Source organism: Alligator mississippiensis, chromosome 15 (genome assembly GCF_030867095.1).
Source record: "Alligator mississippiensis isolate rAllMis1 chromosome 15, rAllMis1, whole genome shotgun sequence".
In the NCBI taxonomy this organism is placed as follows: domain Eukaryota; kingdom Metazoa; phylum Chordata; order Crocodylia; family Alligatoridae; genus Alligator; species Alligator mississippiensis.
Genome location: NC_081838.1, coordinates 5,975,142 through 5,998,349, shown reverse-complemented (window position 1 = coordinate 5,998,349; position 23,208 = coordinate 5,975,142). Strand labels below are relative to the sequence as shown.

The following is a 23,208-nucleotide window of genomic DNA, read 5'->3' as shown; positions in this document are numbered from 1 at the left end:
ATTGCCTAACAGATAATTAAGGCTAGCAGAACAAGCAGCTTGCCGGGGAGAGGTCCCACCTCCATCATCCAGGTGGGCTTGGAGAACTGATCGTTAATATGGCTGCTATCAACTGTGGCCAATTTAATAAGCTCTGCTGGTCTTTGAGCCACAGAGGACATAGAAAGGTGGGAGCTGAGAGAGGAAGGAGTGAGGTTGTTCCGTTGTCAGCCCTCCATTAGTATGGATTGTCTTGTGGGTCAGTCATTCTTAGCTAAAATGGTGTTTAAAGCAAACCTATTCTTTAAATAGGAGACCTCTGACTCAGTGGAGATAATAGGGGAAAAATGCCAGTTCCCTACTCAGCTCTTACGTCAGTGAAAGGGGAGGGCAGAGCAGTGACTAAGCACAGATGTCCATGCTACAGCTCTGCATTTAGCAGCACACCTGGTGTCCAAGTCTGCAAGACCTTCAGCATCTAATTCTCTCTGCTCTGCATAGTAGTTTTCTGCCACTTTGGCTGCATTTTTTTCCATTTGCCCTACACCTTCAGTGCTTTTAAATGCATCAGACTAACTGATCTTCTCCAAGCTTAGGTGCATGCTAGCTAATTTGCCCAGCAGCATTCAAAATGTGACCGGGAGAGTAATAGGGTGAGGGACTTAAAGCCCAATATAGCTGCTAATCCTCTTTAATTCCCATCAGCTTTACAGACCTGTTCTGCTTGCTGTTTGTTCCAGGCATGGTAGGATCCCTGAGGAATGACTAGAAAAAAATGCAGCATTGGCAGGTATTAGACTGTAAGTGGCTGAACGCAAGGTGGTCTGGTGTCTGGGTGTGGGGTAGCCCATGCTGAGCAGAAATAGGTTTAAAAGCCTTTGAATCTGGGGACAGCACTGCTGTAGGTGCCTAATGCGTTGTGATGCTCCAGGGCTAGGGGAACGTCTCTCCAGGTGCGAGGATGTGCCATCTGGTAACTGCAACCTCTTGTCTCGAATGGAAGGGTTAGTTTCAGTATTGCTCAAATTGATCAGATGTGTGTAACAGCGGTCTCACTTGAAGCCTTACGTAGGGTGGTCTAATAAGGAACTAGACAGTGTTTTGGGTTTTTTTGTTATTAAAATGAATACAGTTGGTATTAAAGTGCTACCGGTAACTTGTAGCAGAACACGCGTTCAAAGCAGCGGTGGCTTTGGAAAGTTTTTTTGAGTTTTTTTGGAACAACCTACAAATTGTTCTCCTGCTCGTCTTGCGGAGCGGCTGGGAATCATCGCGACGCTCGGCATAGCGCTCCTCTCCCGCCTGCCTGCTTCTCCCCATTGTTAAGATAGGTCTGCAGCTTGTTAAGGCGTGGATTTTATTTCCTTTTGCTGGAAACAAAGAAACAAGTAGAGCAAACATGTCGATTCAAGCCTTTGTGTCTCATTTAATTCTCATTAGACTTGGACTCCCTTTTTTTTCCCTTATAAGGCCGCCCTGTTTTATCACTTCCTGCTTCAGCTCCTAACTTTTTTTTCTGTCTTCTCCCCCCCTCCTTCCTCCCCTATCCTGGATGCTTTCTCCATGTGGCACAGTTGTAACTATTCACAGCTGTCTGAAAAGCAGCAAGCTCAGCTCAGCATCGCGCCTTTAGCTTCCTTTCGTGTGGAAAGGAAGTGCTGTAATGCTTCATCGGGCCATTTATAACTAGCATTAACTTCTTGTTCTTTTTAGACCACAGACAGCCTTCCCCCTCATTTTAAAAGAGGGACCCTGAGCGCGTTAAAGAAGAAGTGGGAGAATCCAGCGCTGGGAACCGAGTCTCGGAAGGAAGCTCCGCGAAGCAGCTGTGCTGAGGTTAGGCAGAAGGTCACCGGCGTCAGAGTCGAAAGCCGCCCGGCTTCTCTAGCAGAAGCTGATCACGTCTCGGGGGTCAGTGCTACCTCTCAACCCCGGGCCCCTTCTGGAGCCGTCGGCCAGGTGCAGTGTCCCGGTGCTGACTGCGAAGATCTTAAAAGCCACTCGCTGGAGAGTGATAACATGGAAAATTGTCTAAGAGAATCCAGACAAGAAGTAGGAAAGCCCGAGGCCAGCGAAAACCCAGACTCTTCAGGGAAGATAGAGAAATATAGTGTCCCGCTAAACAAACTGAAGATGATGTTTGAGAAAGGGGATGCAACTCAGATCAAGGTAAGGATCGACTATTATAGAGGCTGAAAATCAGCTGTCTCCTGGGCATTGGGCAAACTCTTTGCATGGGTTGGCTTAGGGATAGTCGTGCTACAGAGGGCAATTCTGGTTTGCTATTAGACTGTAAAAGTATTTCCGTGGCTCGTGTTAGTGACGTGCGTTTGAGCTGGGTGGATGTGCGCTGTAACGTGCTCAAAGCTTCAGGGATGTCGCGAACGCTCTCTGACAGTGCCACAATAGCAGGACGCTGGATTTCTCAGTTTTCTTAACAAAAAATTGACAGCCAAACAAAACCCATAAAAAGAGAAACTAATTTGGACTGGCTAGATGGCACCAACCCAAAGAAGAGCCATTGTGACAAATGCAGAATGTGTTGGTTTTTAAATGCTTTTTTTTCTCTCCCTCTCTACTGTGATTGCATCTTCAGCTATCTAAGGGCGCTGAGACCATGAGTCACTTTAAACATGAATTGTAAATAGGTTGCAACCTAAATGAAGCTAGCTAATAGAGATAAAACCAAGGGCTACTTGTAGGGAGCTGCTGTGTAGCAGGGTCTCCTCCTTGCTGTTCTTTCAGCTATGCATCCTAACAAATGTTTCTTATCAGCAAAAATCCTCTCACAGGAAAAAGAAGTGAAGATAGCCAGGCAGCTCCTGCTTTACCAGTTCTGACTTGCAAATGCACAGGGCTTGCATTTTCCTACAACTGCTCATGAAATCTGATCCTGCATGTGCACTGCAGACTCTGTGTCCCAAGGGAGAATTGCTTAACTAGAAAATGAGTTGCATATGCCAGTGACTTACAATGCAGTCTTGGATGCTGGTGGATTTTCCAGTTTTGTCATAGTTTCCTATATTTCTGGCTTTGTCTTATGCGGGGTGGTTTTATTGCAACATTCAGTAAAACAAAGCAAGAGAGACGGAGAGAGAAATCTTGGATGCTGAAACTATTTACATACAATAAATGGAGGCTTGTGTTCAACTTTAATAGTCAGGCCTGCATGTTGACACTCGGAATCATTTCTACAGGAAGAGCTTTGCATGTGAGCTTTTTGCCTGCGTTATTCCTTTATAATTATTACTTTCATAAAGAGTTACATTATTAAAGAAGAGCTTTCTGGGCTGTCTCCATCCCAAGGGTGCTCATTTTTAAAAGATATAGCAGGGCGTGACTTTGGGAACCTTTCCCCAGGAATCCTGGGAAGCTGCGCCCATGGAACTGAACTACTTGGACATCCATGGGAAAGTTTGCAGGCACCATCTGAATAGGGTGAAGGACGTTTTGAGCCCATTGAACGCCTTCTCTAACTGGAATTTATACCCATGTGTGAGATTAGCCATCCTTTGCTGCAGCAGTGTTTGCAGAGTGCTTCCTACAGCAGCTGCCTCGCCATGGTTTTGGAAGTCAGGAAAGCTAACTCGAGGAGGATTTAATTTGTGTTGCACCCAGCTTGTTTTGCAGATGCTTTCTCTTTCTTTAATCTAACAAGACATAGTTTGAGGGGGGGGGTTTAATTGGGGGGGGAATGATTTCTAGTTGGCAAAAAAAGAGGCCTATTGTAAGGTTCCCGGCCCAGGAATTTGTTGGAGTTGCAGGGTGACGTCACGCAGTGGCAGACAATGCAGGCAGTCAGGCGGCCACGGGGACGTAGTAAAACTGGGTGAAGGTAGGAAACTACTAGAGCAGCAGCAAGTCTGGCTAGTTATGTAGTGCACGGTGCTCGGTTAGCTGTTTCATTCATCGTTCTCCTAAAGAGGCATGCAAAACGTGGCCCACGGGTCGGATGTGGCCCACCAGGCCATTCTATCTGGCCCGCGAGGCCCCTAAAAAATTAATATTAATCTGCCCTGGCTGCCTGTCATGCAGCCCTCGATGGCTTGCCAAAACTCAGTAAGCGGCCCTCGGCCCAAAATAATTGCCCGCCTCTGAAATGCAGGCTGTTGCCAGAGTGCTGATCTGCGTGCAAGCCTGCAATGGCTTCTTTTGAGAGAGACTTTTTTCCCTTGATACTTGTCTGGCACTTTGGTATAAGCACTGTACAAGTCTTGTGTTTTTAAAAAAAACCCCAAACCCCCCCCACCACTGTGTACAGTGTGTCGGTCGCACCCTGTCCAGCTGAGGAGGAGGTGGCAGAGCGCTCAAGTGACTTGGCCAAGGCTACAAAGGCAGCCAGTGGCAGGGTCCAGATTAGCATGCCGGGTCCCTGATTCCCTGTCTTCAGTTCGGTTCACTCAACAGTGCTCAGCAGGAACAAAGCTATTCAGGCTACCAAAACTATGAACAATTGACTGGTTTAAACTTTGCCTGACTTGCATGCTGCATGATCTCTGCTTTTTCTGTTTTTTTTTTTTATTCTTTTATTCAAATCTTGTTCCAGTCCCTGCATCTCATAAGCAAGACAGGTTTTTTTTATTACTTCTTCAGGGAAGAAAGTGCCTCTAAGCACCTCAGTAACCAGCCCATCTGAGAAGAGCGTTGCAAGTCTCTGCATTTTGCTACAAATAATTATCGCCTAAATTTTAATAGCAGTTTTTATTTTTTCCTCAAACTTTTTTGGCAGTTTCAAAGATACCTCATATAGGGTTGGATCAAACAAGGTATCCTGTGGTTTTGTTGGAGCAAAATTAATTGTTAGGCCAAATGCCAAGTGCTGCTGACGTGAGTACAGTGCTGCCCCCAGGTGTGTTTCAGTCAAGAACTGGGGGCACTTCAGAGAGGCGGCTACATTTCCCTTTTCACAGATTTGGGGGGAGGAAGCGGGCCTGCATGCTGCTTTGGTCAGAATTGCACAGCGAATTAGTTATGTGGTCACGAGATCAGGAGTTGGGACCTCGGGTCTGTTAAACCAGTTGGGTCCCATTGTTCCCTGGAGGACTCCAAACTCAGTAACTCGGGTCACTTGAGGTCTTCTATCCACCAGTGTCTAAAGAAAGACCGTTCCCACACTTGAGCTTAACACTGGGGTTTTCTCCTAATTCAGGATTAACATGACTATTGAGTTGCATGTCATTGTGTCGTTCTGTGCCTGTGTGGCAGAGTTAACATTTTGAGCTCCCTTGTAAATAGTTGCTGAAACACCTTCCCCCCCCCACTTGCTTAAGTCTCACGGCAAACCACTTCTGAACTCTAGCTAACAATTTAACATTGGCATCCTGTTTGGATTCATCTTATTGAATTGGATCGCTGGCTCATAATCATGTTGGATATCCTCCTCCGCAGAAGTAGCTGATACTTGGATCTTTCAGGTGCAGATATTCCTGTTACCCACACATGCGTGAGAGCAAGGAGAGAGAGGGGAGATGATTTGTTTGAAATTCATAGTGCTCTTGTTATCTCTACTTGTACGGACGTGAGAGCTGGTTTCCTGCTGCAGTGAATCGCAGCATGACAGTATATGGTTTAAAATGCGATTTGCTCCAAATTCTACACTTTGCCTTGTAACTCGGTCGGTTTGCATTGTTAGTTTTGTGAATCTGAACTCTTCAAATCCCGCTAAGTCCTCTTCTAGGCTGTCGGCTCCATAGTGTCCTCGGCATTGGAGGGGCAACAATCTGGACTTGGTGTAGCTAGGAGGATGGTCAGTACACTGCTTTTACACGGTATGGAAACACCTGAGCATGCTGCCCCAAATCTTACATAGACACAGCATGAAATGAATGTTACCCGTAATAGAAAAGATCTCCAGAAGCTGTAGTATCTTTGTGTTTTCTCGGTGCATTGAGTCCACATAATTTCCCCAAATGAAGACCTGGGGGAAAGTCTGTGCAAGTGAGTTCCTGACTGCTGACAGGAAGGAGGATGTGGGAGATGGGAAGAGAACTTCCCATCTGATAGCCCTGATTTGTAAGAACCTCTGTTCCTAAAAAAGGATTAGTTATTTGTCATGCAAATGAGAGCGAGAACCAAGTTTTTTGCAACCTCAGAGCTCCCGAGACCTGATTCTGTAATACTGAAGGCTTCCCCTTGCCATTACCTGTCCAATTCAGCTTTCTACCTGGATTGTGTTAGGGCTTTGGTAAACTTCTCTTGCCGTTGCACTTGTATCACTGACGGCCGCGCCGCACCCAGCGTGCGGAAGTTTGTGCTTGGTGTTAACCTCCCGGGCCGTGTCAGCTACTTCTCTGAGCTTTTTGATGTTAAGATCAGCCGGTAGGGTAGAGACCAGTTCCTATCTGTCACACCCTCCTCGCATTACTTGCCAAGAAAGATACTGGCTCTTGGATGTTCGCTGCCTGCCGTACTCTGCCCTATGTCCCGGGATGGAAAAGAACCCATCCAAAAGCTGGAGCCTGTACTTGAACTCCAAACTGGACGTTTCCAAGACCTTGGAGCGGACTCTGCAGCATTAGAAGGGAGCAGGGGCTTGCAAGGGACTTGCCAACAAACCTTGGCGACAAAAGTGAAGAGTCTGCAAGTTCCTACAAGGGCTCGGGCAACTCCCAAACAGCGTCTATCAGCACCTTTAGCAGAGGGAGAAGGCTTGTCTTGGCCAAGTCTATTTTAATAAAAAAAAAATGTTTTTAAATGTTATCAAAGTCCTAAGTCACAGAAACATAAAATTCCTTCCCACACTAATAGAAAACGTAAGAGATTTTTTCCTTTCCTAATGAAGGTCCTCTGTCTTGTGTGCTGAAGAGCACTGATTTTTCACAGTGATTATTTTCCAGTGCAGCTCGGCTAGAATAAAACATTGGCATTTCCTTCAGTTTGGTGACCAGCAAATGAAAAACTCGTTGGCAGCAGGGGGTGGGGGGAAAAGTGTGGTTGGCACGTCTTGCCAAACCTGCCCTCTTTTCTCTCCTCAGCCTGGAGTCGTAATTTCCAGCTGACTTTGAGATTTAACTCTTCCTGGGGATGATGGGACTCTTGTCACCTTCTACTAGTTGATAGGTTGAATTTCAGCTGTGAAAACACCCTATCTCGATGCAGTCCGATTTAAACTCTGCACACCGTGGAGCAATAAGAGGGGCTGTTAAAATATATTTTTGCAGCTGCTGGATTTTTATCGAGCGTTAAATTTGTGGGGGACATTGGCAGGGTTGGTTGCAACAAATACGTATCCAGGCTGGATGAGCCAGCCAGAGCATCTGTCTGCGGCTAGTGCAAAATCTCCTGTCCAGCCATCACTACTGTGTGGATACGGATTATCCCAGAGATCTGAAGATTTCTGTCCGGGACCATCCTGTTTAAGCGACAGCTTTACTAGAACTAATTTGCGGCATGCTTGGACTCGGATTACTCTTGCTTAATTGACACGAACAAACTTGTGGTCATCTGGGACTAACCTTCATGCTAGGACTTTGCTATTTAATCACTGGGCTTTGTTGCAGGTATAAAAGGCTCAGTACCTTTTCCCCCTGAATTTGACACCTTCATAAAGTGTTTGGTACTGAGTTTGCAACCTGTCAGCCTGTCGTTGAAACTGCCAGTCGCTCCAAAGCTCTAGTTTACGGCAGTGTACCGGGGAAGGTAAATGTACAAAAAGATCTGCAATCTTTGTGGCTCTGGGGCACTCAAGCAAAGACGACTAATCACCTGCTACAGTCCAAGGGCACTTATATGCCTCTGTGGGGGGTAGGTATCCTTTAAGGAAACTTTCTTTGCTGAATAGCATGTCCTCTGCCAGACTTGTTCAGTCCAATGAAGGACGTTTGCTAAAGACGCCTGCCAACCTCAAAGGATCAACAATCTCTGCTTCTTCGGAGAGCTGATAAGTGGGTTTTGTCTTTAAACAGATTCCTCGGGACCAGACCAAGACTACAGGTGGCAGGAGGATCTCTGAAAACAGCTTCTCTTCTGAGGACCTTGATACCGGTTCTGGTGAGAGAAGCCGTAGCACTTCAGGTTGGTAGTCCCTGGAGGCAATTGGACCCGGGCACAGGAATTGCTCCATTTGGCATGTGAGATGCAAGGAGAATAACCTTATCTGGCAGAGACAGGAGAGAGATCAAATGCTCTCACCAAGGGGTTTAAGGGTTTTACAAACTTAAAGCCTTGTTGTGTAGCACCTTTACTTGCTAACCTTTTTTTTTAACCGAGGCACGGGAAACAACTTTGGCAGAACTAAGAATACAACTGTATCTCCTGACTCTTAGCCCCGGGTTTCTTATTAAATTATGCAGTTTAACTAGTATAGATGCTAGAGTAGCAGTAGACTTATTTCTCCCTATTTGGCTTGTGTCCCTCTATGGTGAAACTCTTGTTGCTTTAAATCCACATGACCTTTACTCCAAAGCTCTGCAGCTGCTATTGAGCTCTTGAATTATGAGCACTGCTGAATTGATCAGATGTCCTTAAATAGCTTTTGTTCAAATGATGGCTTTTAAATATGACTCCAGTGTATTTCCAGCCTATGGCTAATACTGGATCTTGCTTCCTAGCGCTGCAAACCATGCTTTCCCCTGAACAATGCGGGATGCAATGAAAAGCATCAGTTCTTCCCATTGTGCACCTGGAGGGACGTTGAGTCGAACATGTTTATATTGCATCTTGTGAATTAAAACGAGTCAGACATTTGAGACCTGGTTTATTAAAGATCTCCGTATTATTAGTTCTGTTGCGTGATCAAAGCTGTCACGAAAGGATTGACCCTTAGCCAGGAAGACATGTAGTGCATTGATCAGAGCTGCTGGATTCCTAAATCTATGCCCTGCCTAAAATAAGGGCTAGATGACTGTTAACTGAAGTGGGTTAAGGCAAGGAGCAGGGGGAGATGGGATGGAGACACAGCCCTGTGGGTTAGATCTGAGTCTGGCTACGTTCTACCACTACGGCCTTGATCAAATGATCCAGCATCTTTATACTCCTGCTGCATAAAATGAGGATACCTCTAACCAACTTGCTAGGATACTTTGGGACCAAGTTTAAACTGTCTGTAAAATCTTGGTTGAGAGAAGGCATAAATAGTCTATTTAGGGATTAGGACTGGAGGGTTAAAGTTCCCCTCTCTTTCCCTAGATCTCCCCTTTACGTCCTCCTTCTGCAAGGATTAATAAAGAAAAACACTACCCAAGGTACTTCACTGCCGTTGTGAAACCGTTGTGTATATTCCTGCTCTCTGCTTGGTTAAGGGATGGCACTTGACACATTTACGTGTTGCTTGTGAGGAGCGTTGGCTGAACTGCTCCGCTCAGCTGCTAAAATGCACAGGTGTCACGTGCATGTTGCTGCTCCTAATATACAGCTGTGTTGCCTGGGAAAGGCTGGTACTGCTAGCCAGGGAATCGCACGCCTTTGCATCATTTTGAGACTGGACTAGGAAGACGCTTGAGTTCTTCTGCAGAAGAGTTTACAGTTAACACCTTATAAAGGTTGCTCTAACCATATATCTGCCTTGTTGCAGGGCACCTAATGTGCAGCTCCCCGACGTTCAGCCCGGAGAGCAGAAGAGCCCCGGAGATGCCTCGCCTAACAGAAACTTCTTCAATAAAGGATAGACTGGCAAAGTACCAGGCAGCCGTGTCCAAGCAAGGGAGTCCCACTAGCCTCGTGGTATGTCTACCCTTCTGCTTTTTGTGTAAGGTGGTGGGCGTCGCATTGGCATAGCCCTGAGGCTAAGAAATGTCTGATGGAAGCTAGGCTATGAAAATGTAACTTTATGCTGTTTGAAAGAAGATCGTTCATTCATTTTGTTTGAAATTAAAGCCTGTAGTCTGCTCTGCAGAATTTAAAGCCCTGAAGTGAGAGATGGGTTTTCACCTTTTCCTGGAATAATCTCTACACTTTCCAAAGACTCAACAGCTGGCACGTTGGCCAAGGAGCCTACTTGGGACCATAATGGATGTTTCTTAGCTTCCTACATCCAAATGTCTCTGCCTGCTTTAAGCACACTAATTCAGCCTTGCAGGCCCTGTGGTTTAAGGTGAAAAGGAGAGACAGAAATGAAGAAGGGACTTGCCCATGGGCTTTTAACAAATGGAGTCTAGTTCCCATCACAGACCCGAGCTTTATAACCAGCCTTCTTCTGTGCAAACATTCCTCTTCAAATACTCTTATCTTATTTACCCTGACCTCAACCTGTTTTTTCTTACCTGAGTTATTGCAAAGAACTAGCCTGTGCTAGCTAGCCAGATATTTAAACAGGAAATAGCAACTAGTGAATCATAGCAAACTGCAGAGTAGTTGGCAAGAATCAAGCATGTGTCAGAAAGGGGAGAGTTAGTCAGAATTGTATGTTGTTTTGTTTTAATGTTGGGGCTCTTGGGACTCCCCCCATTTTTTTTAATGCTCTCTATAGCTAGATCGATGCATTCCCAGAGTATGACCGTATCCTAAGTAAGGACTTGAGCCACCAGCATTGAATATCTTTGAGTTAAGCTTTGGAAGTGTTCATGCTTCCCAGAAGCATCTGGGGGGGGGGGGGGGGGGGGGTGTGTGTGTGTGTGTGTGTGTGTGTGTGTATTTTATCTCGTTGGAACAGCCCTGTCCAAACTGAAGGGATTTCTGCGTGCCATATGCAGAGTGGGTCTAAATCTCAAGCTCTGGGGCATAATTGAAAGAAATTTAATGGCATGAGCTGAAAGTAATTGCAGCCAGTGTAACAAATCTGCTTAACTGCTCGTGGCTGTTTTCTAGATCCTGATTTTTCTTTGGTGCATTCAGTTAGCTAAATTGCCTTTTGCAGTTTCTAATGGCAATGGTTTCAGTTGGCTGACTACATCATTCTCTAGTAGCTAGCCAGGTACCACATGAATTCCTTCTGGACTTGCTCCCAGTATAGATTAAACACTGTCCTGGATTGGGCCCTCCAATGCAGACATTCCCGTTTGCATGTTGCTGCTGGCTGAATCCCTGCCGGGGACTGTTGTCCTCCTCGCGCGCTCTCCCCCGCAAGTCACTCCCAGCAGGATTCTAGTTACCTGTTAGCAAGAACTGTAGTTGCACATGCATACGAACCGCTGTAGCTGTAGTCACTTTTGCAGCAATTTTCAAGCACCTAGTTCTGGGCAGGAAATTTGCCAGGTTTCCGCCAAAGGGGCGTACAGGGTCTTCTGGTGTGATGGTGCAGAGTTTTCCAAATACTGGCCAAGTAATAGAGCGAGCCCTGGTTCCATCTACACTACAAACCAAAGTTAATCCTTCTTGGAATGAGACTTGTCTCCAGTGCTACGCAGGGTGTAGGCAACACCTAACAGAGACTAGTAAACACGTGGTGTGTTTTCTTCTTAAGAACCCTTCCAGAAGAATGATCTCAAGTATTCCTGGTTGAAAGCACTAGTATATTCAACAGCAGTATTTAAGGAGATCTGTATTCAACAGTAGTATTTAATACTACAACAGTAGTGCTTAATGAGATGATAAAAATAGGGACTAAGATCTATGTAAACCCTGCATATAAAGTCCAGTATACCTTTTTTTGGAATTTAGTAGCTTCTTTCCTTCGCTATAGAGAGGCTGCCCTGTGAAAGGCATGAGCCTTGCCTCACCATGGGAGCTGAGTACTGGACAGGAACATTCATAAAACCTTGTGATTCTTGTGTTTCAAAAAAAATTAATCCATCTATCTCTCGATATAACTGTCTATCTCTATCTGTCTTTATTTCTCGATATAGCTGTCTCTGTCTGTCTGTCTGTCTCTCTCGATATAGCTGTCTGTCTCTCCCTCTCTCTCTCTCTCTCTCGAGATAGCTGTCTCTCTGTCTCTCTCTAGCTGTCTCTCTGTCGATATAGCTATAAATATATACAGAAAACTCTTTGGGGAGAGAGATAGATAGATAGTCTCTCCAAAGACTTTTCAATAAAACTTACCTGAAATTTGGTGGCAGGTATTCAAGCTAGGGTAGACCTTATTGTCCCATGGAATAATTATTGCTAACTTTCATAGTGCCTTAATGTGGGGGTTTTTTTGTCCTGAAGTGCTCATGATCTAAAATCTGGGGTACTTTTTCAGCCGAGGGGAAAGTGTGGAGATCAGGAATGAGAGCAAGAAAAGAGCGTGGATCTAGAGGGAGATTTATATCAAGAGAAAGGGATAATGGCAAAGTGTTTCCATGATAAGGTTGTGGCGTGAAATAAAGTTGTACCCCAAGCTCACACGGAGGAGGGAGACGTTTTAGGACGGCAAGTCACTAATCGAATGTGTGTAGAGTCGACTCGTGTTTCCCTTCCCCTTAGCCATCACTCGTGTGTGATGTGGGATTTCTGTCCAGAAGACTCTTTCAAGAATAACAGCTGAAAGCTCTCCAGTGGGAGAGGAATCTGGCAATACTGAAGTGCTTTGTTGTTCTGCAGAACGAGCCTCGAGTCAGTGAAAGTGAGCTCCAGGACAAATCGGAGCAGAAGGAGAATATGCCGCCAAGTTCTGTGGACTCCATTTCCCATCAGGATGGGGAGAAGGTAAGACGCACTCGGCTTGGTTGAAGGTCAGGGACACCCTTTTCAGTGCGAGTGAGTGGGGCAGCGCTCAGTTCTGTACAGCGTCTGGAAATGGACTTGTGGCAGCTGATACAAATTGCTTGCACGCTGGGGAACTGGAACGAAAAAGGTAAAATTTATCCCCAGCCTGGTTGGGGTAAACCAGCTCGACCTGTGAATTTTCAACCTTTTCTGTACAGATTTTAAAGTGCTGTACAAGCAGAGTTGTAGGCAACAGCCCAGGAGGAGGTTGCTGGCCACGCTATGCGCAGAGTGGCCAGATCTTGGTAAATGTAACTGGTATCCTGATTAGCTGCCGTTTTTCTTCCCCCCCCCCCCCCGCATTTTAAACCTTTTTCCTTTTGAAAGGAGACCAATTTTAATTAAAGTGAATAATGAGACTTGCCCCAGCAAAGTCTCACTTTTTTTTTTTTTTTGCCTTAAATTAGGGAGTGACAGAAGGGGACCAAACTAGCTAATAATTGGGGTACTGTGTATTGCAGGCTCTCTGAACACGTGGCAGACTAATGCCGGGAACGCTTTTAAAAGCTTCCCAGTCTGTCTTTGGCGGGCAGCCAAATGGCTGCTTTCAGCTGCTCCTTACTGGCAGCTAGGCAGCCTTTGCCTTTTAGCCTGTGTGGAGGCTGCTAACAAGACACCTATTAAATCAAAGCAGTCTCTCTCCTTTTCCATCCTGCTTCCTGCTATTAAGTGGAAGGTCTTGAATACACCCTCTTGCTCTAGGTGCGGCCATAGTTACCTTAACATAGGCGTTCCTGTAGCACTTCGCTATTGTGTCTCAAGTCCAGCTTGAATGAGCACAACAGAATCTGAACAGACCGGCGTGGGATTTAGGATTGTCACTTTGGCATCACTGCAGGATAAACTGGATGCTAGCTGTGTCTTAAGGCTATCGATAAATGGCAGAGATCTCTGCTGAAAAGGAAGCCATGGGACCTTGCTGATAACTAGGGCTTGTGCAAAGCTTTGGGTGCCGATTCGAATCGGCGGCCGAATCTCCAGATCGAATCATGAGACCAATAAAAAGGTCCAAATCGATTTGAAGCCTCCGAATCGATTCGGGCAGTCCCCGCTTGCCGCTGCTGGGAGCTGGATCTGGGCTTCGTGCCAGTAAGTAGGTGGCTGAATCTCCAAATCGGATTCAGCCGAATCAATTCGGGACAGCGACTCGAATCGCTGTCCTTCAGATCAGCCAAATCTGAAGCCGACGTGAATACTAGCCGCTTCGCACAGGCCTACTGATCATACGTGCGAATGACACGTGCTAAGTGCCGGGTGAGGAGAACAGCACGCTTCAGCCAGATTCAGTAGCCAAGGATTAGTGATCTTTTACTAGTGGAAAGCATACTGTGGTCTTCTCGCTTCCTTGTATGCTTCGAATTATTACAGACGAAACTTTTCAACTGAATACAGTATCCTGGCAAGCATGCTCCATTTAATGAGCGGCTTCGGTCCTTTGCAATGGGTCTCGGAGTCATTAGCATGAATTAGTGAGGCTCTGCCAGTAATCTTGTTAAAGTATTTCAGTTCTACTTCTAGCCCTATACATTTAATATACGGAAAGAGCCAAGCAGAAATACCTGAGAAGCTGCCCCAAGTAGCTTTTGCCTTAAGGTTTTAAAATAACACCTTCAAATTATATTGTGCAGAAGGAATATAAAGAGAGACTCGGATCTGAGTTCTAAACTGGGAGCGTAGGGTTTTGTAGTTTGGGGGAATCTTTTTAAAATGACTCCATTTTTAGAGAAATTGGGTTCTTCTGGACGTGCACGTCCCACTGACTTGCCAGTAAGTGGTGTTGTGAATTGGGTTGCTTCTGAAGCAAAGCCTGACACATCCAGCAAATGTCAGATTTAGTAGTGAAAGAACCTATAGGGAACATCAGCTAAGTGGCTAGTTCTTTCTTAAACCTACTGCATCCAGGTATACAGGCGGTAAAGCTCAATCTCCAGCCCATGCTCCTAGCGTGAGCATTAAACAAAAGAGTCTGAATGCGCATTTAAAGAGTATTTAAGCAGTGAACGACTTGGGAGTCCGCTTTATGTGGCAGAGACCACCTGTTCTTGGCAAGCGATCATACCCTGCCTTGTGCCTTGAAGATTGGTTTTATCACCTAGGCTATGGCTGTTGTCTGAATGAATGCCCTATTTTGTTAAATTGCCCATCGTTTTGTTGCTCAAGCCAGGGTGATCCAGGAGTACGTTGGAGTGAGCTGGACTTGACCAGCTGAGCAACTCTTTCATACGGGCTCAAACATGCTTTTCTCTCAGGTTCCTTTAGGTGAGAACAGTCTGAATTTCCACACTCATCTTTCTGAAGATGGAACCAGTAAGTACCCATTCTCCTGACTCCGTGAGATGTGGCAAGTGAATAGCAGAGGGTGTCAGAAATGCGCACATTTGCACGCCGTGCGTAAGTGAAGCCCATTTTGCTGCCAGCAGCCTGAGCTTATGGAATTGGCAATAGACAGCCATTGCGTCACGGGGGTGTATGCCGGTTGAGACCTGAACTTAATTTAACTTGCCCTTTCAGAAGCAATCTGTCAGTACAAGAACTTGGATCCTGCCACGTGCGAGAAAAGTCTACTCGTGTTATCTATGGGTAGTCTTTTAATTTCTAGCATACTTAAGTCGGCAATTTTGGCTAAAGTAAATGCTACTGCGTGTCAGTTTTTATCTCAGACTCCTGACTTTCAGTGACTTAAAACTTGATTATAAGTTTGACTGATTCTGAAACTTTTGTTCCCTATGAACTATTACATCATTAATAAAAATAAATAAAATTGCTCGTTTTAAGTGTAGTAATCCTTAAAACCGAGTCACTTAACAAAAAAAGAATCTCTTCCTAATCCTTTCATTGTTTGCAATCCCTTTGAATCAAATTTTGAGGAGATATATATTGTTTCCAATCAAAATCCCTTCTGTGCTAAAGTCGCTCTCTCCAGCTCAAGTCCTGTGTTGAATTTGTTTTAATCGGGTTAGTTACCTGATTTGGAGCTGCAGTGTTAAGATAATGTGAGCTCTTAATTTTGTAGGAATGTAACTGTAACCGTGCAGTTCCCCCTGCCGTTTGGATTTATAGTACTGTATGCACAGCAGCCTACAGATGAGTCAATAATCCAAGGTGTATACTGAAGTCAGCTGCCCAGTGCTGTTGTGTTTCAAGTGTCCTCCAGCGGTACGGTGGACGTTGTAGCCGTGTTGGTCTCAGGACATAGGCAGACAAGGTTCTTTGGGTCAATCTGATACCTTTTATTAGACCAACTCAAATGGTTGGAAAAATATTTCTTAGCAAGCTTTTGGGTTTAAAACCCCTTTGTCAGGCTGAGGAAGCATCTGCAGTTGGTGTGTGCTCTTCCTGGATGGAAATTTTCTTTTCCCCCAACAATTGAAGTTGGTTTAATTAAAAGATATCAGATGCACTCAAAGAACCTTGTCTGCCTCCAGTGGTAAGAAAATTCCTATTAGTAAAGCATGCCAGCTCCTGGCTGGTTACAGTATATTCCATTGAGTGCCTGTGGTTGAGTTAAGCATGTTCGTAAGCATTTTGAAATGGTGCCATAGTCTCCAGGAGTTGCATGCAGACTTGGTAAGAGGTTGGCCCGCTTCCACCTCCCCCACCAGCAGTTTGTTCGTTTGATAACTTCGGTGCTAAAAAGGTCAGAGTAAATTGAGCATGTAAAGGTTTTGGCTTTGGAGATAATTCTTCTTCTGTTTACATGAATGGAAATAACTTTTCCCGTTCCCTCCCCCAGTTGAACTCAATTCACAGATTGGGATGGAAACCCAGAGACCTGTCTACACAAAACAGCCAGCTTCTGATATGAAAGCACTCAGCCAAACGGATGCCTCGCCACCAAAAGCTGTGAAGGTACGGTAGCTAATTTGTTTCCTAAATCTGAGCAACAATTAATGGAAGTAAAGCTGATTATAACATAGAAATGACCTAAACCAGCCCAGGGATCTACATGCTTCTGGGGGACTTTGTGCTAATTCCTCAGTATCTAAACTATCCCTCAAGAGCTCTTAACCCCGTAACTTTAGTGTACATTCAACCTTTATTTCAACAAAGCATTTTGTAGAAACTAGCTCCCGACAGCATGTAGGATATGCAGGAATTTCACGTTGGGCTCAGCACAGGCTTTTGATAGATCGGAAGATGTGGCGATCTGTGGTGTTTGAGCTGCGTGCTGACTGGTGCTATGCTGTTAAAACCGCATTGTGCTAATAATGCAGTATAAGAGCCTTCACCGAGGCTACAAACAGAGATCGCCCCTGTTGCTGGAGAAAATGTTTTCCTGCAAGACAAAGCATGAGTGTTCAGATGTCCTCGCCGCTTGTCATGAGACCGATACCCCAAAGGGTTCCCAGGATAAGAGCTACTAACGCTTCCTCCTGTGCTATTGCAACAGACATCTGAACAGTTGTCTTGTGATAGTCTTACCAGCTGGTCCCCCAGGCATCCCACAGTGCACTGCTTTGGTCTCAAACCCGGCCTCTCTTGAACTCTGTCTGGCTACTCTCAAGAGTCATCCAGTCTCAAGAGTAATGAGACTTGAGTCCTTACCATGCACAGAGTACTACAAGTGTCTCCTAAAAGATGTTATGACTCTCGGATGCTGCTTTGAGGCCATTCTGGACTGTGGGAGGTGCACAAGTTTTTTTCAGCTTTTATTCTTTAAGTGAAAAGCGAGGGAATCTGCGACCCGTATGCTTGACCATTTGGAAAACAAAGTGGCTGTCACCTCCATCGGTACTGTAGTAGCTGCAGTACTTGGAGAGTAGCCCACATGCTGTTTATTCATCTAAGGTTCCTATTTGTCTTTTCCAGCTTCTGTTTCCTGCTCTTGGTTCCTAATCTCTACTCCTGCCTTCTGCTTCCCTTCTAATGTGAGCTCAACTCTCAGCTTTCTCTCCAGTTCTCCTTTATATTAAGTGGTCTTCATCCTCCTCCTGTAGCTCCTATTCTTAGTGTGCCCAGAAAGGAAATCCTTTCTCTACACACCCCAAAACACCTTGCCAGCAGGCACAGGGCCCATTACGTATATGTGTAAGTGCCTTTTCTTAGACTGGGATATGCATTGCAGTAGCTTGTAATGCAGACTTGCAAAATTCTGCTGTTGGGCTGGGGGGGGCGGTGTATTTTGGACTGGCAGGCAAATTGCTCAGCATTTTGTTCCTCCCCCTTGTGGCAAAGGATGTGTGAGTAGATCTTTGGCCTACTACATTTCTGTTCGTGAGTTTTCACTCTCTCTGAATTGAAAATATGTGCAGGGTGTGTGCCTATGAGTTCCCTTTTAAAAAATGTATCTCTTGAGCTCAGAGGCGGGCTGGTCTGTGTAATATCAATGTGGATTAGACCCTTGAGACATTGTCTGAAATGACGCTGACTTAAGCACTTAAGGTTGATGAGAAGTGTGTGGTCTCATGTGCATGTTACAGAGACTAGATATTAATACATAGAAAAATACCTAATTACATGCAACATTAGGGTTGACCAACCAAATTTAAGTTGATGGCTTTGTCTTCAGTAGTTTGGCCTTCACCTATCATAATCAATGCCATACCCTGGTGTCACTTTATTTGTGAGAGACTAGAAATAATCACTAATTCTTCGTCCTGTGACCTTCCACTTCCCCCTTGCCACACCCCTTAACCATCATAAGGGTCCCTTAAATCCTTTGTATTAAACTTGCAACGTATTGTTCCCTTGTCAAAGGATGGCAACGTGTGTGCGCTCCGATGCACCCCTAGATATTTCTATACTGTAGCTGGAAGAATGGTTGCAATCGGTAAGTGGTCCGGGAAGGTCAAGCTTTGACAGAATGTATAATAATGTTGTTCCTCCAACATTATATACCATCTCTGTGTTTAATGAGCAGCATCAAGTGACCTTTTTAATGGACAGAGTACCACTTACGATGCCTTCAGGAAGCAGAAATGCTGAGGTCGTTCCCATGCAGGCCCTAGCCCTGACTTTACCCATGCGCTCCTCCCTAGTTAGAAGATGCTGTTCATTTACTCAGGAAATGCATACGATGGTACTTGTGTAACATTAGAGCTCCATTAATGCTAGCCATAGTCGCTGAGTACTTTAAGTTTACAAGGATGGCATGTCAGCGGTGGAGGATAGCTTACCTCATCGTTGCAGCATTGAAACCCATCTGTTGAGATGTTTTCCTGCTTAAGTGAGCCTTCTCTGTTCATAATGCCAAGAGCATCTAATAAACCTTGCTTGCCCTAAACCTTTGAGCAGGCTGTTCCCCTCCCACTCGTTGTCCCCTCTCGCTTGCTTGGCCCATTCATCACTCTTCCTTTTCTGTACTGAGCTGTTTGTGGCGTGTGACTGGAAACTGCATCCGACTAGAGGCCTGGTGGCAATGTGATGGGGCTACTCGTGGCAGGGTAGCTCCTATAAAATACCACGGTGTTGCAACCTCCTGAGTAAGGTGCCTCGAAACCTTAGCCCCCTGCTCCCTTGTGGGTACTCCTTGGTTGGAGAAAGGCTAAGAGACCCTGACAAATGCAAGGCAGTAAGCAGTCAGCAGCAGTTGTTCTCTGGCAGAAATTGCAACCATCGAGGCACTGAACATCTGGACTCGGATTCTGTCTCAATGGTCTAAAGGGGGGCAGTACCATGGGGCAGCCTCTGCTCCTCCATACTCGTGCCTAGGCGTACGTGTCAAAGGTCTTGCTGTGATGGGCACAGGACTCTATAAGTGGAGTCATCAGGCACCTGGCTAGACCTATTGCACATACACCAGAGGATCGATAGTTGCTTCCTTGTCCCACCAGTATTTATCTACCACCATCTCTTTCCCTAGAGGTACATTAACTATATGAGAATACCGTGTAGAGCAGGGGCAGGCAATTATTTTGGGCAGAGGGCCGCTTACTGAGTTTTGGCAAGCCATTGAGGGCTGCGTGACAGTCAGTCAGGGACAGATAAATATTAGTTTTTTTAAAATTTTTAGGGGCCCCGCTAGCCGGATAGAATGGCCTGGCAGGCCACATTTTGCCCAGCCTTGGTGTAAAGTCTTTTAGGACTGGCTCAACCCACTGAGTCTCAGGCAGGGACTAACCATCAGAGCTGCCGATAATGGCATGCTCAGGGGTACAGAGGTGTTTCTGGTGTTTTGCCCAGCCTTCAACCAGGCAGTTTGTTTCCAATTAACAAGCACTCTTTTCTTCCCGTAGAAGTTTCAGTTGCCAGCGAAGGAGACTTGCACTGGGTGTCAGAAGACGGTGTACCCAATGGAGCGCCTCTTCGCCAACCAGCAGGTGTTTCATATCAGCTGCTTCCGCTGTTCATATTGCAACAGTAAACTCAGGTAACCTGCATTGCTTTGAACCTGCTCTCTAGGAGGCAGTTCAGCTTTCCTGAAATGTTAACAAGCAGAGTGTAAGGTCCAATGCAAACAGGAGGCTGAGGCAGAGGCGGTGGTAATCCAGTGGATCGAGCAGAGGCTGGGAGTCGGGATCCAGCACCAGTCATGTGAACCCCCTAAAGTGGGGATAGTGTCCTGCCTTCCTAAAGCACTTTGCAATTCTAAGCCCTGAGGGGTGAGGGAGGGAGACATGGGTCCTGTTTTATCAGCATGCACTCCATCTGGTGACATCATGTGAAGCCACTGTAGGACTTTTTCCCGAACACTAAAGACATTTTAATGCCAGGTCTTGCTTAGTGACCTGAGAAGCTTGAACTTTTTTTTTCCCCTTTGACTCGGTGTGCAAGAATGCTAATATTTACTCCACTTTTTCTTGAATAGTCTTGGAACTTATGCATCTCTCCATGGGAGCATTTACTGCAAGCCTCACTTCAATCAGCTTTTCAAAGCCAAAGGCAACTACGACGAGGGGTTTGGGCACAAACAGCACAAAGAGCTATGGGTGAGCAAAACGGAAAATGAAGAAGAATCCATGGAGAAATCTGCCCAGACCACCTGTACGACAGACGTCCCTAAAAGTCCAGGCGTAGAAGATGCCCCCATTGCTAAGGTGGGAATTCTGGCAGCAAGCATGGAAGCAAGAACTGCAGCTTTGCCTGAAAGAGAAGAGAAACCTGCAGAAACAAAGAAACTAAGGATTGCCTGGCCACCACCATCTGAACTAGGGAGTCAAGGAAGTGCTGTAGAAGAGGGGATCAAGGTGTTCAAGCCAAAGTGGCCTCCAGAAGAGGAGGTCTCCAAGCCCGATGTTCAGGAGGCTGAGGACGTGGATCTCAAAAAGTTACGGAGAACTTCCTCCCTGAAGGAAAGAAGCCGACCCTTTACAGTAGCAGCCTCATTTAGAACGATGTCTGTTAAGGCACCCAAAATGGAGCATGCATCTTCTTCCAAGGCAGACAGGGGCATGTTCAAAAAAAGTCAGGAACTAGAGAAGGAGGTAGAGATAGAAAAAAAGCAAAATGTCCATAATGCTGAAGAGAAGAATAAGGACCTGGAGGCAGAGAAGGAAAGGCAAGCTCCTGGCATTAAGGCAGAAGGGGAAGAGAACTTGGTGGAGAACGGCCAGGTGAACGCAGGGACAGATGAAGAGGAAGAAAATGCTGCTGAAGTGCAGCCAGCTCCAAACAATGAACTGCTTGCCCCAAGTTCTCCTGAACGCTCCAGCTTGGCGAATGTGGTGACTTCGAAGGAATTATCTCCTGGTCAGAATCGCAAATCCCAGGATGTCGGGTTCTGGGAAGAGGACGAGGCGGAAGAGCTATCCGTGGAGGAACAGATCAAAAGGAATCGATACTATGAGGACGAAGATGAAGATGAATAAATTGGCCTTTCACTGGCAAACTTGCTGCAAGGTGCTTGGCCTTAAATTGGTGTTTTAGCTTTAACAAGCAGCTGCCCTCTGTGAAAGCGATCCTCTCTGCACATTGATACGTAAGGGAACCACGGAACGTGCGGAGGTCTTGGAGTACAGTGGAAACCTGCAAAAGGCATATGTATCTAAATTAAAACGTACATAATCCCTTGTTGTGGGATAGCTTTCCCAATTCACAGCACGGGAACAAAGATCCATTCTGTACCCTGATTTATCCTCATTGTCTTCTTCTGTGCTTCAGTACTTTATTCCGCCAATGATGATTTGCAGGACTTCACTGTACTCCCAGTGGTGGCATTTAAAAACCAAACTTCTCTTTTAATACACTACTCTTGCCACTGTGAATGCTATTGCAATACTTGGGGACCAATTTCAAAGGAACTTTCAGGCCTGCTTTTAAAATGGTGACTGAATGCACTTTAATTCATGTAAAGGGCACAGCTGGGATATTTTTATAATGAAAACACTAATTGTTTTGTCCTTAGTATCTAACAACTTTAAGTCTCATACAGAAGTGCACAGAATACAACAGGATGATTTTTTTCTATTGTCTAACTCGCTTGCTCTTGATCCATGGAAAAATTCCTGTTTTTGCACTCTGTTTTTCTCTGTGCAAGCCTCGTTTATTTTTCAAACTGGAATGAAGGTGTACCAGAGCCCTCTGGCTAGCAAATGCACCAGCACACCCGCTTCTAGGATAGAAGTATTACAGCCAGCATTTGAAGCAGTGCTGACCAGCTGGGGCTCACGAGGACAACCCATCTCTGTCGCAGCAACCTGCAGGGCATTACTCTTGCATTCCATACGTTTTGGAGGTGAAATGTTTTATTTCTTAGACTTTTCTTTACTGCTCTGAGTTACTTAAAGTTGCAAATACTGTTTGTAAGGCCTTTTGATAATTGCATTCTCCTGATACTGAACTGCCAGAGAGATTTTTTTTTTTTAATGGTTACATCTGTGAGATCTATGCTGCATACAAAATCTGTGGGATCATAAAACTAGAACAGTGAGATTTTTTTTCTTCTTCCATAGGACTTGTTTCTAGCATTGAAGTTTTTAGTACATTTTAAACATGACTGCATTTTATGCTACAAACAATGGTATTCAAACTGGGAGGGTTATTTCTATAGTAACTTTTCTTTGTACTGTATTAATTTGAAAATTAGCTCTAATTATATTTTAGAGATGTAAAATATTCTGCTTTCTTACCAAACCTTCTAAGTATGAAACCATTTTTATTCAATAAAGCTTTTTCATTTATGTTTAACTGTGCTTGGAAACTTTTTATTTTTAATTACACCAAGGTGCATTTTTAGGCCTCTGAAAGATGAGCCGTTCTCTTTGCTTAATGTAAGTGTCACCACTAGGTGACACTGTTGATCCATTCTGATGGCAAGACAACTTTCATCCTAGTGCAGGGAATCGGACAGGCCTGGCTGTAAGAGGGTGGAAGGGCACAAATTTATTTTTTGATGTGGAGCAGTTCATAGATTGTACCTCGGGAGATCATCGGGTCCAGCCGCCTGCACCAAGCAGGAAAGAGAGTGCGGCGATTGTCCGGTCTCCTCTTGAAGATTTCCACGGTAGACGACTGCACCACCTCTGGAAGGAGCTTATTCCACAGACACCCTGACTGAAGAAGTTTTTCCTAATGTTGAGCCTGAATCAGTCTTCCAGGAGTTTGTGGCCCTTACTCCTGGTTTTCCCCTTGGGCGTTCTGGTGAACAGTTGCTCACCGAGCCCTTGCTGTACTCCCACAGTGTGCTACCAGGTCCCCTCTCCCTCTCAGCCTTTACTTCAGGCTGAAGAATCCCAGGTCCCTCAGCCTCTCCTCTTATGGCTTGCCAGGTAAGACTCTGATCATACG

At 45.4% G+C, this 23,208-nt stretch overlaps 1 protein-coding gene across 6 annotated transcripts in view; it reads left to right on the top strand.

Moving 5' to 3' along the window:
• Nucleotides 1–22,608, top strand: part of LIMA1 (LIM domain and actin binding 1) — a 34,952-nt gene extending 12,344 nt beyond the window's left edge. For 5 of the 6 annotated variants that reach the window (XM_059719133.1, XM_006264613.4, XM_014603299.3 and 2 more), the window contains 8 exons: nt 1,693–2,148; nt 7,884–7,992; nt 9,491–9,639; nt 12,379–12,483; nt 14,793–14,850; nt 16,277–16,392; nt 19,719–19,852; nt 20,291–22,608. In XM_059719133.1, the coding sequence (XP_059575116.1) occupies nt 1,693–2,148; nt 7,884–7,992; nt 9,491–9,639; nt 12,379–12,483; nt 14,793–14,850; nt 16,277–16,392; nt 19,719–19,852; nt 20,291–21,290 (2,127 nt within the window). In that variant the 3' untranslated portion in view covers nt 21,291–22,608. Of the gene's footprint in view, nt 1–530; nt 770–1,692; nt 2,149–7,883; nt 7,993–9,490; nt 9,640–12,378; nt 12,484–14,792; nt 14,851–16,276; nt 16,393–19,718; nt 19,853–20,290 lie in introns of those variants that run through there. The other variant, XM_019497565.2, reaches the window with a different exon arrangement.
• Nucleotides 22,609–23,208: the final 600 nt, after the last annotated feature.